The sequence below is a fragment of the Nerophis ophidion genome, linkage group LG20 (genome assembly GCF_033978795.1).
Source record: "Nerophis ophidion isolate RoL-2023_Sa linkage group LG20, RoL_Noph_v1.0, whole genome shotgun sequence".
NCBI classification, from domain to species: domain Eukaryota; kingdom Metazoa; phylum Chordata; class Actinopteri; order Syngnathiformes; family Syngnathidae; genus Nerophis; species Nerophis ophidion.
The window spans coordinates 8,177,820-8,195,230 of NC_084630.1; the positions used below are offsets into that span (position 1 = coordinate 8,177,820).

The 17,411-nt window shown below is 39.1% G+C and overlaps 2 protein-coding genes across 8 annotated transcripts in view; one reads left to right on the top strand and one right to left on the bottom strand.

Moving 5' to 3' along the window:
- Positions 1 to 692: 692 nt before the first annotated feature.
- LOC133538689 (GPI-linked NAD(P)(+)--arginine ADP-ribosyltransferase 1-like) lies at positions 693 to 12,481 on the bottom strand. Of its 7 annotated transcripts, XM_061880398.1 has the most exons (7): positions 12,331 to 12,451; positions 8,212 to 8,351; positions 7,947 to 8,057; positions 5,054 to 5,118; positions 4,837 to 4,973; positions 4,628 to 4,731; positions 693 to 1,416 (listed from the first exon to the last, which is right to left on the bottom strand). In XM_061880398.1, the coding sequence occupies exons 6-7, from the start codon at positions 4,700 to 4,702 to the stop codon at positions 703 to 705; spliced, it is 789 nt and encodes a 262-aa protein (XP_061736382.1). In that variant the 5' UTR covers positions 4,703 to 4,731; positions 4,837 to 4,973; positions 5,054 to 5,118; positions 7,947 to 8,057; positions 8,212 to 8,351; positions 12,331 to 12,451; the 3' UTR covers positions 693 to 702. The 7 variants fall into 7 exon arrangements, with proteins under 7 accessions (XP_061736382.1, XP_061736379.1, XP_061736380.1 ...); XM_061880395.1 differs by lacking the exon at positions 4,628 to 4,731; XM_061880396.1 differs by lacking the exons at positions 4,628 to 4,731; positions 8,212 to 8,351 and having other exon boundaries at positions 12,331 to 12,349.
- A 3,265-nt stretch (positions 12,482 to 15,746) lies between these two features.
- Positions 15,747 to 17,411, top strand: part of LOC133538692 (von Willebrand factor A domain-containing protein 7-like) — a 47,625-nt gene continuing 45,960 nt past the window's right edge. The window contains exon 1 of the mRNA XM_061880404.1: positions 15,747 to 15,974. The gene's annotated coding sequence lies outside the window, so the exon portion shown is untranslated. The remainder of the gene's footprint in view (positions 15,975 to 17,411) is intronic.

Genomic DNA, 17,411 nt, shown 5'->3' on the forward strand with positions numbered 1-17,411 from the left:
CAAAAATAATTAGCACATGCTTAGTATTACCGCCTGGTCAAACTCGTGACGTCATGAGTGACACTTCCCCTGTCATCATTTTCAAAATTGAAAAGGCTGATTTCAATACCGGTAATTTGAAATCGCATAAAGGGAAGAAGATTAAGAGCTATTCAGTAGGATTTAAGGTCAAAGCTTAACATTTTTACTGCATGCCTTTGGTAAGTGCGAGAGTGAGAGGAAGTTTTAAAATAATTAGCGCATGCTTACTTTTACCGCATGCCTTTGGTAAGCGCATGAGTGAAAAGAGGTTTTAAATTAGTTAGCGCCCCGGCGGCAATTCAAGGAAATACGGTATACAGCCCAGCCCCCGGCCAGTTACTTTTAACCCAATGCGGCCTCCGAGTCAAAAAATTTGAAGACCCCTGATTTAATGGATACAATGAAACACGAACAAGCATAAAGTGCGTCTTAATTGTAGTTTCTATTAACACGTTTTGAGGTGTTTACATCACCATGTAAAATCGCAATGCTAATTGGTAACATGTCTAATGCAAATCCAATTAAAAATGTGGAGCCCGACTTTATTTTTAAGTCCCTTCTTCTTGCTTTGCTGGTATATCAAACTGTAAAATAAGTTCCCCTGAGTTTGCTCCGATTGCTCGGCTGCTTGTTTACCGGCCAAGTGTACGGACAGACTTTGGTCCAACGCCTTTGTAAAGACTATAAAAATGTTTTTATTTGCTGTATATTCAGTTCACAATTCAGATCTGCTCTGAAAGTTTGGCTGCTTTGTATTTTATAGACGACATTACACCATTGTTCATCTTTTAGTACCTCAGTGACGGTAAAAACCTCGTACGGGGGAATCAGAACCTGTCCCGGTTGGCTGTTAGCAGAGTAGAACGTCACATCAGCACCAAGGCAACTGTGGATCTCAAAGCAGGAAACTTGTCCGATGGACTCAAACGTCTGCTTGTTTGACGCTGCCCAAACGTAAGCGCCGAAACGCATCTTTGTGTTCGCCACATTGAGGTCGTAGCGTTCCGAGGTCCGGTGGTAGCTGGTTCCGCAGGACGTGAGATTCCGACGCAGCAGCTGGATAACTTCCGTCAAGTAGAAATAAAAGTAATGGAACTGAAATTCATGCGTGCCGTAGTTTCGTTTCCCTTCCTTAACTGCGGCGTTGAACTCACGTCGGACCGCAGGTGCACTGGTGTAGACGTACAACGCGATGGCGTGTTGCCGCTTCATGTCCTTGTGCACGGGTGTTCTTGCACGCGTTTCAGCAAATGCCCAAGCAGAACCAAATGGTTTGTTGTTGCGGCGCTCAAAGACGCCAATCAGGTCAATCACTTCGTCCATTTTAGAGCGGCAACCCTCGTACATGTCATCAATGGACTGGGTCTCCATGTTGAGAGGTGCATGATCAGGACTCTGTAAACAACTACAGTTATCAATCATTCATTTACAAACACAAAATCTTAGTTTTTTTGTTAACCATTGCTGTTAGGCTGCACACCAGCGCTCAATACACACAACTCCAAACCAGTAAAGTTGGCACTTTGTGTGATTGTAAATAAAAACAGAATCAAATATTTGTTGTAGCGGTGTAGCGTGCAAGGACGGGGGTGGAAAAAGTGTCGATAGATGGAGCTAACTGTTTTAATGATATTCAGACTTTACTTAAAGGCCTACTGAAACCCACTACTACCGACCACGCAGTCTGATAGTTTATATATCGATGATGAAATATTAACATAGCAACACATGCCGATATGGCTTTTTTAGTTTACTAAATTACAATTTTAAATTTCCCGGGAGTTTCGTCTTGGAAACGTCATGTACGCAGGACGTCACGCGTTTTTAGGAAGTATGAGCACTACGCAAACACACACAGGTAAAAGTCGTCTGCTTTAACGGCATAATTACACAGTATTTTGGACATCTGTGTTGCTGAATCTTTTGCAATGTGTTCAATTAATAATGGAGAAGTCAAAGTAGAAAGATGGAGTTGGGAAGCTTTAGCCTTTAGCCACACAAACACACAGTGATTCCTTGTTTAAAATTCCCGGAGCTGAAACTTTACTATGAGCTGAGCTTGTGTCGTCCGTACTGCTGCCGTCGACACCCACGAGACATGGCGTCAACACACCCATGGACAAACCCCTCCGACTATCAGGTACTATTAAACTCACTAAAACACTAGCAACACAATAGAAAGATGAGGGATTTCCCAGAATTATCCTAGTAAATGTGTCTAAAAACATCGGAATACGTCCCAATGCTATCACGTTTTTTTTTTTTAACTCGTTTTTTTTTTTGATTATTATCTCTAGTCCGTCGCTATCAATATCCTCAAACACAAATCTTTCATCCTCGCTCAAATTAATGGGAAAATTGTCGTTTTCTCGGTCCGAATAACTGTTTTTGTTGGAGGCTACCATTAAAATCAATGTGAATATGTGAAGGTAAAGGAGAGGCTTTTTCAGGAAGTACCAAAAGTGGCGAACTTTATCGGCGATTTTCTCTACTAAATCCTTTCAGCAAAACTATGGCAATATCGCGAAATGATCAAGTATGACACATAGAATGGACCTGCTATTCCCGTTTAAATAGGAACATCTCATTTCAGTAGGCCTTTAAATCAATAACGGAGTAGCATCTTCTCATCCGCCGGAAATGTGCCCCGTGAAAAACCGTCCGACCGAAACTCTAATAAGTAAAGTTCATTGGGTGAATAATGTAAACTCACTGCACCGCTATGTTTTAGCGCTTTCATGGCAGATATAAGTAAGAACTTTACACTACTCTATATTAGAAAGGGCAACAGTCTAGGATGAATGTCCCATAACAAAAAGATAGAAAAAAGAAGGAGCTTCTCGACTGTGGACTGCAAAGGCGGAAGCGCGCAATTTTTCAGGACTTATGCAGATCCCAAATACAGATCAGCAGGTACCAGAAGGTAAGAAAAGTTGCTTTTGCATAATATTATATGATATGATATAACATATTATAACGTATTTTTCGGACTATAAGTCGCAGTTTTTTTTCATAGTTTGGCCAGGCAATTTAAAATAAATAAATAATAGTGAACAACAGGCTGAATAAGTGTACGTTATATGAGGCATAAATAACCAACGGAGAAGGTGCCTGGTATGTTAACCTAACATATTATGGTAAGAGTCATTCAAATAACTATAACATATATAAAATGCTATACGTTTACTAAACAATCTGTCCCTCCTAATCGATAAATCCCATGAAATCTTGTACGTCTAGTCTCTTACGTGAATGAGCTAAATAATATTATTTGATATTTTACGGTAATGTGTTAATAATTTCATATATAAGTCGCTCCTGAGTATAAGTCGCACCCCCGAATAAACTGCGACTATGAAAAAAACTGCGACTTATAGTCCGAAAATTACGGTACGCAGAATATTAGTCAAAAAGCAAAACTATAAAGATGATATTGTTAATATAAAATAAATATAAATATTAGGGCTGCGAATCTTTGGGTGTCCCTTGATTCGATTCAATATCAATTACTGGGGTCGATTATAAATCTATTTTTTTGATTCAACAAAATTCTCGATTTAAAAATGATATTTTTCCAATTCAAAAGGATTCTCTTTAGATTCGATACATAGGATTTCAGCAGGATCTACCCCAGTTTGCTGACATGCTAGCAGAGTAGTAGATTTTTTTTAAAAGCTTTTATAATTGTAAAGGACAATGTTTTATCAATTGATTGCAATAATGTAAATTTGTTTTAACTATTAAACAAACCAAAAATATGACTTATTTTATCTTTGTGAAAACATTGGACACAGTGTGTTGTCAAGCTTATGAGATGTGATGCAAGTGTAAGCCACTGTGACACTTTTGTTTTTGTTTTATTTTTATAAATGTCTAATGATAATGTCAATGAGGGACTTTTAATCACTGCTATGCTGAAATTATAACTAATATTGATACTGTTAATATTTTTGTTTCACTACTTTTGGTTTGTTCTGTGTCGTGTATGTGTCTCAATTGCTCTCTTTATTGCAGCTCTGAGTGTTGCTGACTCAGGTTCGGTTTTGGAATTGGATTGCATTGTTATGGTATTGCTGTGTATTGGTTTGTTGGATTGGTAAAAAAAAATTAATAAATATATAAATGAATACAAATGAAAATAAAAATCGATTTTTAAAAAATGAGAATCGATTCTGAATCGCACAACATGGAATCGCGATTCAAATTTGAATCGATATTTTCCCACACCCCTAATAAATATGATAGAAATATAAATATAGTATAAATAATATTTTCTTTTCTGCTTACTCTCACATGTTTACTAACTTTATATTTCCTTTATTAACATCACAATGACATGATCAATTAATTTTGATTGATAGGTGTAGTCAGACACATGAGTGTTATTGTGTTATTAATGTGATTATCAGACTGCAGTCATTTCCATTAGATAACATTCAAATATTGGTTGATTTGGTGATTATAATGAAAATAACAAAATAATGTTGTTTTTCATCAGATATGTACTAGTATTGTATACTGGGAAATAACGTGTATCCCTTTCAGAGATCACAACCGCGTGCGAGCGACCTGAGTGTTCCTGGTTCGATCCCCACTTTCTACCAACCAAGTTACGTCCGTTGTGTCCTTGAGCAAGACACTTCACCCTTGCTCCTGATGGGTCGTAGTTAGGGCCTTGCATGGCAGCTCCCGCCAACAGTGTTTGAATGGCTGAATGTGGAAATGGTGTCAAAGCGCTTTGAGTACTTTGGAGGTAGAAAAGCGCTATACAAGTAAAACCCTTTTACATTTACATAAAGGGAATGTGTACTTAACCTGGGCAGGTTCTGGAGGCCACCAGAGGATTACAAATGGGTCGCGATACAAGGCGAACATCGCCGCCAGCATAAACAGAAAGCCCGCCCAGGTTGTCCGTGATCTGGATATCTTCATGACCTTTTCAGGGTGTAAATCTGAATCGAAATAATTTCAACATGTATTATATCTCCATCCTGAATGTACACGGTGCCTCAAAAAAAATGTAAGAACTTACCATCGTAGTGTTTAGTCCAAGTCACTTACACTTTTTGTACACCAACGTTGTCCAGTCAATTTGACCTGAAATGTGACAGAAATGTCGAGATAAAGTTTATCTAGCTATACAGAACCAATCACCTGAAATGTGCACTTGTTGCTAGGCAGAATTAAAATATGCACACGGCTCTCTTTCCTTCACAACTTGGGCTCAAGAGGCTTCTTGCTGCTTGCCAAAAATATGTATATGTATAATTCTATCTAATGATGTTTTTACTTGTGCAGGGCTTTTTATGGCATGTCCGTGTATTTCCTAGTACCAGGGGTGTTTATATCATCGAAATTAGTGCTGCGCTCAGAGAGCCGCTTTCAACAGTGAATATACCGGTATATGAACATAAAATACAATTCGCATGAGTTATTGGGTTTATACTAAAAGACTGATTGATAACTTGCTTTGACATTGTATGTCAAGGCAGTATCTGCTTGCATGATCCGATAATATAACTGTTATATTATTTATATATATATATATATATATATATATATATATATATATATATATATATATATCCATCCATCCATTTTCTACCGCTTATTCCCTTTCAGGGTTGCGGGGGGCGCTGGCGCCTATCTCAGCTACAATCGGGCAGAAGGCGGGGTACACCCTGGACAAGTCGCCACCTCATCGCAGGGCCAACACAGATAGACAGACAACATTCACACTCACATTCACACACTAGGGCCAATTTAGTGTTGCCAATCAACCTATCCCCAGGTGCATGTCTTTGGAAGTGGGAGGAAGCCGGAGTACCCGGAGGGAACCCACGCATTCAAGGGGAGAACATGCAAACTCCACACAGAAAGATCCCGAGCCTGGATTTGAACCCAGGACTGCAGGACCTTCGTATTGTGAGGCAGACGCACTAACCCCTCTTCCACCGTGAAGCCCTATATATATATATATAAAATAGATTTTATTTGTAACGGCACTTTACATTGAACAAAAACAACAAAGTGCTACAGTGCATTTAAAAACAAACAACAAAGCTCGGACAATAAATAGCTGCCCCCAATGAGTAAGATAAATAGTCAAATAAAATGAAAATTACAACAGCCTAATAGCTAGAACTAGCACACATACATCAAACAAAAGGCTTTTTTTTTTTTTTTTTTTTTTAAAAGATGGGTTTTTTCCTGACCCAATGGATATATATATATATATATATATATATATATATATATATATATATATATATATATATATATATATATATATATATATATATATATATATATACATATATATATATATATATATATATATATATATATATATATATATATATATGTATATATATATATAGTAGCTGAGATAGGCGCCAGCGCCCCCCGCGACCCCGAAAGGGAATAAGCGGTAGAAAATGGATGGATGGATGGGGTTTTTAAACCTTTTTTAAAAGCATCCACAGTCTGTGGTGCCCTCAGGTGGTCTGGGAGAGCGTTCGACAGACTGGGAGGCGCGGAGCAGAAAGCCACTGATATATATATATATATATATATATATATATATATATATATATATATATATATATATATACCAATATATATATATACCTATATATATATATATATACATCCATCCATTTCTACCGCTTATTCTATATATATATACATATATACCTATATATAAATTTATATATATACCTATATATATATATATATATACACCTATATATATATATATATATATATATATACATATATATACATATATATACATATATATATATATATATACCTATATATATATATATATATATATATATATATACAGATATATATACATATGTATATATATATATATATACATACATATATATATATATATATACATATACATATATATATATATACCTATGTATATATATATATATATATACATATATATATATATATACATATATACCTATGTATATATATCTATATATATATATATATATATATATACATATATACCTATCCATCCATCCATCCATCCATTTTCTACCGCTTATTCCCTTTTGGGGTCACGGGGGGCGCTGGCGCCTATCTCAGCTACTATATATATATATATATATATATATATATATATACATATATATATATATATATATATATATATATATATCCATTAGGTCAGGAAAAAACCCAGAGGCTATTCCATTCCTACAAGCCTGTTTCGCTGGTTTCCCTGCTCTTCAGGGGATTTTATCAAACTACTAAAATATAAAGAAAATTTGATAAAATCCCCATGTCCGGATCATGTTTCGTTTTAGTTTGACTCCCTTAGTTCTGTTTTCAGCACCCCTGGGTTTTTTGTTTCTTAGTTGCCATGCGTGCTGATTATTTTTCACCTGCCTCTGATTAGTGTTCCGGATGCTCACCTTTTCCCGGGCACTAATCAGAGAGATATTTATTCCTGGCTTTTACCACTCTCGGTACAGCTCTTTTTTTGTTTGCTTCTACTCCTTTGATTCCTGTTTCCATGCTAAGCTTTACAGTGCTAGTTTTTTTGCCTTAGCTCCCCGTGTTCCTTTTTGTATTCCTGCCTGACTGAATTATGGAGAATATATCATAGTCGTACCTGCACACTGCCTCCGGAGTTGCGTCTGCATCTTGGGGAAACGATCCGTGCATACCCAACCGTAACACAAAATTCCCCCCAAAAATGTGCAGTTCCCCTTTAACAGATAACCAACACATTTCACACAGATGCAAACCTAAATCGAACCAGTGTACTTGTTTCATTCTATTTTAAATGGCATCTTCAACCAATGCTACTAGAGCATATTGACTAAATCTGCAAGTCAAAAGAACCAAAGAATGCATATAGACCACTAAGTATTGCAAAAGTAGTTTTAATGCCTCACCTTTTCTCCGTGAAATGTCCTGGTAAGCATGTGCAGATCATGGTTGTGCACTCTTTGACAACAAGGACTTCCCCGCTAACAGGATTTACCTGAACAGCAGCTCACTAAAGTCTGTAATAATGGCAATAAAACATAACTTAAACCACAACTTACACACCTGACACAGGTTGTTGATCAACCTGCACTATGTATTATTACATCATGTTTAGACCATCAGGAAATAAACATATTCAGTTGGATATTCGTCCTTGTTTAGGATTGTTACCTTATAGCTATTGTCGACTAATTCGCAACAATAGTTTAAAACTGTGGCTAAATGAAGCGGACCACGTCATCATTGTTGTGCAGGGTGGGGTGAAACAAGAAGATCCGGTTTTGCGCTTCAATTGACCAATGTGTTGAGTGCTATGAGGACAAAGGAAACGACAAAGTTTATTTTTTCTGTGATTTTAGTTGCTTTCAACGGGGTGAACTCTGTATTATCAATCAATCAATCAATCAATGTTTACTTATATAGCCCTAAATCACTAGTGTCTCAAAGGGCTGCACAAACCACTACGACATCCTCGGTAGGCCCACATAAGGGCAAGGAAAACTCACACCTAGTGGGACGTCGGTGACAATAATGACTATGAGAACCTTGGAGAGGAGGAAAGCAATGGATGTCGAGCGGGACCAACATGATACTGTGAAAGTTCTATCCATAATGGATCCAACACATTCGCGAGAGTCCAGTCCAAAGCGGATCCAACACAGCAGCAAGAGTCCCGTTCACAGCGGAGCCAGCAGGAAACCATCCCAAGCGGAGGCGGATCAGCAGCGCAGAGATGTCCCCAGCCGATACACAGGAGAGCAGTACATGGCCACCGGATCGGACCGGACCCCCTCCACAAGGGAGAGTGGGACATAGAAGAAAAAGAAAAGAAACGGCAGATCAACTGGTCTAAAAAGGAGGTCTATTTAAAGGCTAGAGTATACAAATGAGTTTTAAGGTGAGACTTAAATGCTTCTACTGAGGTGGCATCTCGAACTGTTACCGGGAGGGCATTCCAGAGTACTGGAGCCTGAACGGAAAACACTCTACAGCCCGCAGACTTTTTTTGGGCTTTGGGAATCACTAATAAGCCGGAGTCCTTTGAACGCAGATTTCTTGCCGGGACATATGGTACAATACAATCGGCAAGATATTATTACAAGTATTAATAAACATACTTGTCATTCAGAATGTTTTGTTTGTTTTTGACCCAATTAGTTTGTGTTTTAGCATAAATGTTGCATATAGTTGGTATAATTTAATTTATCTGAGCTTTTTCCCCACTATGTGTGTAGAGTGCTGTATGTGGCAGGACTAGCCGTTGTATTTGGATTGTGTTAATTTGGAAATATTCCATATATATATATATATATATATATATATATATATATATATATATATATATATGTATATATATATGGAGGTTTCTGTGGTTTTTCCGTTATACAGTGCTCAATACAGGGGCAGAGCTGGATATACGTTAGGGAAGGAAAAAACACAAGAGGCAATATCATCCCTACAAGCCTGTTTCGCGGGTTTCCCTTTTATTAAAACATATTATATACAATCTCATTGTAATTTTACAATAAATATTATTATAAAATATTGTATAAAATCCTCGTCAGGGAAACCTGACAAACAGGCTTGTAGGGATGATATAGCCTCTTTTGTTTTTCCTAACCTAGTGTGTATATATATATATATATATATATATATATATATATATATATATATACACACACACACACACACACACTATATTTATATATATATAAATATATTTCTCGCCCGGAAAAGGGTGGAATGCCATCTCCGGGTTGGGGAGGAGACCCTGCCCCAAGTGGAGGAGTTCAAGTACCTAGGAGTCTTGTTCACGAGTGAGGGAAGAGTGGATCGTGAGATCGACAGGCGGATCGGTGCGGCGTCTTCAGTAATGCGGACGTTGTACCGATCCGTTGTGGTGAAGAAGGAGCTGAGCCGGAAGGCAAAGCTCTCAATTTACCGGTCGATCTACGTTCCCATCCTCACCTATGGTCATGAGCTTTGGGTCATGACCGAAAGGATAAGATCACGGGTACAAGCGGCCGAAATGAGTTTCCTCCGCCGTGTGGCGGGGCTCTCCCTTAGAGATAGGGTGAGAAGCTCTGCCATCCGGGAGGAACTCAAAGTAAAGCCGCTGCTCCTTCACATCGAGAGGAGCCAGATGAGGTGGTTCGGGCATCTGGTCAGGATGCCACCCGAACGCCTCCCGAGGGAGGTGTTTAGGGCACGTCCAACCGGTAGGAGGCCACGGGGAAGACCCAGGACACGTTGGGAAGACTATGTCTCCCGGCTGGCCTGGGAGCGCCTCGGGATCCCCCGGGAAGAGCTAGACGAAGTGGCTGGGGAGAGGGAAGTCTGGGTTTCCCTGCTTAGGCTGTTGCCCCCGCGACCCGACCTCAGATAAGCGGAAGATGATGGATGGATGGATGGATATATATATATATATATATATATATAACCGGTATATATACCTATGTGTGTGTGTGTGTATATATATATATATATATATATATATATATATATATATACACACACACACAAACACACACAAAGGTATATATACCGATTTTTGACACTAGATGTTCGAATGTGATTTTGTTTTAATCAAGGGCAATATGCCAAAACAGCATTTTTTGTGGTTTTACAGTGACGTGCCCTGATAGTATCTACTCCTTTCTCCCGGATGCTTACATGTGTCGTTACTTTTCTTCTCTTGACCGTCCCGCTCATGTCTGTTGTCCCATATCTATTTTACCACCACCAATAGAATCCTAGAAGGTATTTTGTATTGCATGCATCAGGGATAATATTGCCATCTAGTGGAAAAAATGCTCACACAAAGCTTTTTTTGAGTAAATTCTACACCGTATCTGCCCTATGGCACCAGAAAGACAGCAGCAGAACCAATCGGGATCGAATGTCATGGCCGCTACAAAGCAGTAGGCTTCCCTGAAAAACTTCAGTCATGCCTGAAGCGATGCAAGAAAACAAACAAACAAGAAAGCCAACATACCACCAGTTCATCGAGAAGCACCTTGCAGTTGCCATATACCTGTACACAAACTGTCAGCGTGATAATAGCTGGACAGCATCACAGCAAGAATAATGCCATCGATCGATGCCATTCAAGTTGTAAAGCAACAATTAGATGACATCAGAATCAGAAATTAAAGACCTACTGAAATGAGATTTTCTTATTTAAACGGGGATAGCAGGTCCGTTCTATGTGTCATACTTGATCATTTCGCGATATTGACTTATTTTTGCTGAAAGGATTTAGTAGAGAACATCCACGATAAAGTTCGCAACTTTTGGTCGCTAATAAAAAAGCCTTGCCTTTACCGGAAGTAGCAGACGATGTGCGCGTGACATCACAGGTTGTGGAGCTCTTCACATCCTCACATTGTTTACAATCATGCCCACCAGCAGCGAGAGCGATTCGGACCGAGAAAGCGACAATTTCCCCATTAATTTGAGCGAGGATGAAAGATTCGTGGATGAGGAAAGTGAGAGTGAAGGACTAGAAAGAAAAAAAAGACTGTACAGTGGGAGAGATTCAGATGTTATTAGACACATTTACTAGGATAATTCTGGAAAATCCCTCATCTGCTTATTGTGTTACTAGTGTTTTAGTGAGATTATATGGTCGTACCTGTACAACCTGAAGGTCGGCTCCGCACCTTTCTTCAGCACCAGTCGACGGGTGATGGCGATGCCCATCTCTGCCCTCCGCAAGGGACCTTCTTCGGAACACGATCTTTCAAAATGATCGCTGCATAATAGACTGTACTTTGTGTGTGTGTGGTCCAATCCAACCGTGTTCGCCTGACATCTCTGTTCCATAGTAAAGCTTCACCGTCATCTTTCGGGAATGTAAACAATGAAACACCGGCCGTGTTTGTGTTGCTAAAGGCGGCCGCAATACACCGCTTCCCACCTACAGCTTTCTTCTTTGACGTCTCCATTATTCATTGAACAAATTGCAAAAGATTCAGTAACACAGAAGTCCAGAATACTGTGGAATTATGCGATGAAAATCGACGGTGCTGGAACAAAACGTCTACCACAATGCGCGCATGCATCATCATACCGCGACGTTTCAGCAGGATACTTCGGCACGAAATTTAAAATTGCAATTTAGTAAACTAACTTGGCCGTATTGGCATGTGTTGCAATGTTAATATTTCATCATTGATATATAAACTATCAGACTGTGTGGTTGGTAGTAGTGGGTTACAGTAGGCCTTTAAGTTCTGATTTAAACTAACTGTGGAAGTCTAGTGCTCCCGGGTTCTCTGGACCACCCACCACGGACATGACAGCTGAGCACACGAATGGTTTTTCCTGTTGCTTTTCAGCACACGTCTTTTGGATCTTGTCCGTCAAATTTCGCTCTCTCGACGTGCTCTGCCATTTACCAACAACAACCATCAACCACTCCCCCTCTCCTTCCCGACTGCCGCCTTTAACAGAGCGACAGGTGATTAGACAAAGACTCTCAGCTGTGTCATCTACGCACCTGTCGCTAATCTCGAAGCCAGTTCCGCCACACCCCGCTTTGCTGCTGGTCCACAGGCCACGCCCACCACACTAACATTAAATAACAATTAAAAAAAAAAAATCTGAGGTCTTAATTCAAGAAAATTGTATTGTTGGGGTGGAGTGAAGACCTAATCCTGTGCTTAGGTAAAAGTCAGCAAAATATTAAAATACATAAGTAAAGGTATGTATTTTCATTCAAATGTGGGCACATTTCCAAAGTGCTTCTACAATATGATTTAAAGCAAAAAAAAATACTTGTGCAATTTGCTAAGTCACGTGTTTATTTATCAGTAAAGGAAATGTTTCTAAGAACTCATTTTACAAATCACGACTAGTAATTATCTCAAGCAACATTATTGTATTTGCTGGAGTAGTAATTCATTTATTTGACGCAAACACAGAATAATGGGATTTTTCCAAGACTCCTTTTTGGAGACTTTGAAGGAAAACACTTCCTTCAAACACGGCCAAGGGTGGCACATTTCAGGGGGTAATGTCAATATTGTCTCTTGACCTATTTTGTGTTTGTGCGACTGTTGCTCCGTGTGCTCCGTTATCTTGGACCGAGTCGAACAGGTTGGAATTTGCAAAGGAGTCAGCCTTCAAACCACCAAAAATGGGCATTAAACCTTGGTGGTGTGTCATAAATATTCCAGTCTACTGTGTAATGACTATTTGTGCAATGCTACTACGTACACAAAAATTAATCAACGAACACTATGAAGGTAGAGGTTCCGATTTTGCAAAAAAATTTCTGGAAAATTTTCTGGAAAATTTTTTTAGACAGCGAAAATACAAAAATATGAATTTTACTCCATTCTTAAATTACAAACCCCGTTTCCGTATGAGTTGGGAAATTGTGTTCGATGTAAATACAAACAAAATTCAATGATTTGCAAATAATTTTCAACCCATATCCAGTTGAATATGCTACAAAGACAACATATTTAAAGTTCAAACTCATAAACATGTTGTTGTCTTGCAAATAATCATTAACTTTACAATTTGATACCAGCAACACGTTTCAAAGAAGTTGGGAAAGGTGGCAATAAATACTGATAAAGTTGAGGAATGCTTATCAAACACTTATTTGGAACAGCCCACATGTGCGCAGGCTAATTGGGAACAGGTGGGTGCCATGATTGGGTATGAAAGCAGCTTCCATGAAACGCTAAGTTATTCACAAACAAGGATGGGGTGAGGTACACCCTTTTGTCCACAACTGCATAAGTAAATAGTCAAAAAGTTTAAGAACAACCTATCTTGCAATTGCAAGGAATTTAGGTATTTCCACATCTACATTTATTGAGTGTTGTTAAAAGAAAAGGTGATGTAACAGTGGTGAACATGCCCTTTCCCAACTACTTTGGCACGTGTTGCAGCCATGAATTTCTAAGTTAATTATTATTTGCCAAAAAAAAACAAGAAAAAAGTTTATAAGTTTGAACATCAAATATCTTTGTGGTGCATTCAATTGAATACAGGTTGAAAAGGATTTGCAAATCATTGTATTGAGTTTATATTTACATCTAACACAATCATCTCCTGATGATTGAGGGAACCCCTCATGAAACAGTTCTGTAGAGATGAAATAGTCTTGTGATTTTTCCCACACCTACATATATATATAAGTTGATGTGAGACAATTCTTCTTCCATAGCTGAGCACCTCACTAAAAAAACTGTTGACATAGCTAAGAAATCTTTTCCTGACGAAGTAGAGGAACATTCAGGGAACTTTTGGAATGCCATCTGCAAAATGTGCATCAAGCTGAATGGAGATCTAGAAGCAGAAGAAGAGAACTTGTTGTCAAAGACATTAGGGAACTTATCAAGACTCACAGCTGCAGGTTGATTACATGAGTACATGATGTACAAGGAAGTTAATAGAGCACAAATCGTCGACAAAGATCTTTGAAGTGCCGTGACGTAAACACTAGAATATGTATTTCCTTGTTCTAGTACAGGTGTGCCCATTACGTCGATCGCGAGCTACCAGTCGACCGCGGGGGGTGTGTCAGTCGATCTCCAGCCAGGCTTTAAAAAAAAAATAGACCTAAAAATTAGTGATCATCAATCTTCACCAAGACGTCACTTAAATGACATTCACGGTACCGGAGGGTCTTGTGAGATGACGCTGGCTGCTGCAAGATCATTATTATGAAAATATGACCGAGAGGACGGCGAGAAACACTTTTTATTTCAACAGACTCTCGCGCCGTACCTTCCGTCAAAACTCTAAAGGCCGACTGCACATTTCCTATCTTCACAGTAAAAGCCCTGCTTCATGCTGCCTGCGCTAACTAAATACAGAGTCTCGGAAAACTGGCGTGCACAAGCGATCCCTCAGAAAGCTGGCGTGCACATCACTTGTGCACGCCAGCTTTCCGAGACTCTTATTTTGTTAGCGCAGGCAGCATGAAGCAGGGCTTTTATTGTGAAGATAGGAAATGTGCAGTCGGCCTTTAGAGTTTCGACGGAAGGGACGGCGCGAAAGTCTGTTGAAATAAAAAGTGTTTCTCGCCTTCCTCTCTGTCATTTTTTCATAATAATGAACTGGCAGCAGCCAGCGTCATCTCACAAGACCCTTGGGTGCCGGGAATGTCAATCAAGCAAGCTACGGAATTTTCCGCCAATGTTTTTCTTGTAAAGTGTATGGAAGCTGGATGAATTAGATGCCAAAAACCAACCACTTTCATGTGGTATTGTACAGAAAGGACAACTTTTTTTCTCCTCCATTTGAAAATGTGGGCGTTATCATCATTACTGTCTGATTCCAATCAATGCAAGTCATCAGAATCAGGTAATACACCAACTTATATTCTTGTCTTTGTGAAAGAAAGACATCTATATGTGTTACACATGCTTGTATTATCATTAAACACATTTAACTTGTTTACAAAAATGTCTCTTTCATAAATAAATAAATATAAATGATATATATAAATGAGGTAGATCCCCTCGAGTTGGTCAATTGAAAAGTAGCTCGCCTGCAGAAAAAGTGTGGGCACCCCTGCTCTAGACTAACTATATGATTTGCCTGAGTAGCTGGAGAAGACAAAAAAAAAAAAGTTTTGAATGCGCCCTCTTGGATTTGCACTGGCAGGTGCAAGAAAAGGCATCAATCAGAACACCATCTTCAAAGATGCTTAGTAACGAGACATGTACTATAAGGGTGTGGGCCAAGGTGTTCTTTAATGCCGTCACTCAACCACACCAGCGCACACAATCATACATACATACAAACACACACACACACTTGTACACACAACCTGTTGGCTTTCAGATAACACAGGAACCTGGCCACACTATTTACCTGTGTGGAACTTTGGAATTCACTCATAGGGAGAGTGAAGCCGTGCCAACTATTGAATAAAACCACACTTTCGTCAAGGAAAAGAACATTTTAAGGTGAGTGTGCCTAAAGTATTTTGTATCTAATTGTGATTACAGACAGTTGTTTTTGTATTGTTTGTGGATGATCTGGTGTTGTCAAAAAGTTTTTTAATCATATTAAACAGACTTTTGAGTTTTGATTAATCGTGATAAATCGCTGTATATTACTTGCTTGCACTATTAAAAGTAACTTTGAATATTTTAAACTTTTTATAATGCAGAATGTCATACACGAGCATTTTAATAAACGTTTTAGCTCAAGTCCCATGGTGTTTATTTTAAAGCAAAAGTGGCATATGGTCACTGACCATATAGCAACCCAGGCTGCCCCAAACGTTCGGCAGCCTCCAAAATTCGACCCACGGGAAGTCCCAAGTCATACAAAAAATAACAATAATGAAAAATGGTTTTATATATATATATATATATATATATATATATCAATCAATCAATCAATCAATGTTTACTTATATAGCCCTAAATCACTAGTGTCTCAAAGGGCTGCACAAACCACTACGACATCCTCGGGCAAGGAAAACTCACACCCAGTGGGACATCGCTGACAATAATGACTATGAGAACGTGATACTGTGATACTGATGATACTGATGACTATGAGAACATATGAGAACATGATACTGTGAAAGATCAATCCATAATGGATCCAACACAGTCGCGAGAGTCCAGTCCAAAGCGGATCCAACACAGCAGCGAGAGTCCCGTTCACAGCGGAGCCAGCAGGAAACCATCCCAAGCGGAGGCTGATCAGCAGCGCAGAGATGTCCCCAGCCGATACACAGGCGAGCAGTACATGGCCACCGGATCGGACCGGACTCCCTCCACAAAGGAGAGTGGGACATAGAAGAAAAAGAAAAGAAACGGCAGATCAACTGGTCTAAAAAGGGAGTCTATTTAAAGGCTAGAGTATACAAATGAGTTTTGAGGTGAGACTTAAATGCTTCTACTGAGGTAGCATCTCGAACTGTTACCGGGAGGGCATTCCAGAGTACTGGAGCCCGAAATGAAAAAGCTCTACAGCCCGCAGACTTTTTTTGGGCTTTAGGGATCACTAATAAGCCGGAGTCCTTTGAACGCAGATTTCTTGCCGGGACATATGGTACAATACAATCGGCAAGATAGGATGGAGCTAGACCGTGTAGTATTTTATACGTAAGTAGTAAAACCTTAAAGTCACATCTTAAGTGCACAGGAAGCCAGTGCAGGTGAGCCAGTACAGGCGTAATGTGATCAAACTTTCTTGTTCTTGTCAAAAGTCTAGCAGCCGCATTTTGTACCAACTGTAATCTTTTAATGCTAGACATGGGGAGACCCGAAAATAATACGTTACAGTAGTCGAGACGAGACGTAACAAACGCATGGATAATGATCTCAGCGTCTTTAGTGGACAGAATGGAGCGAATTTTAGCGATGTTGCGGAGATGAAAGAAGGCC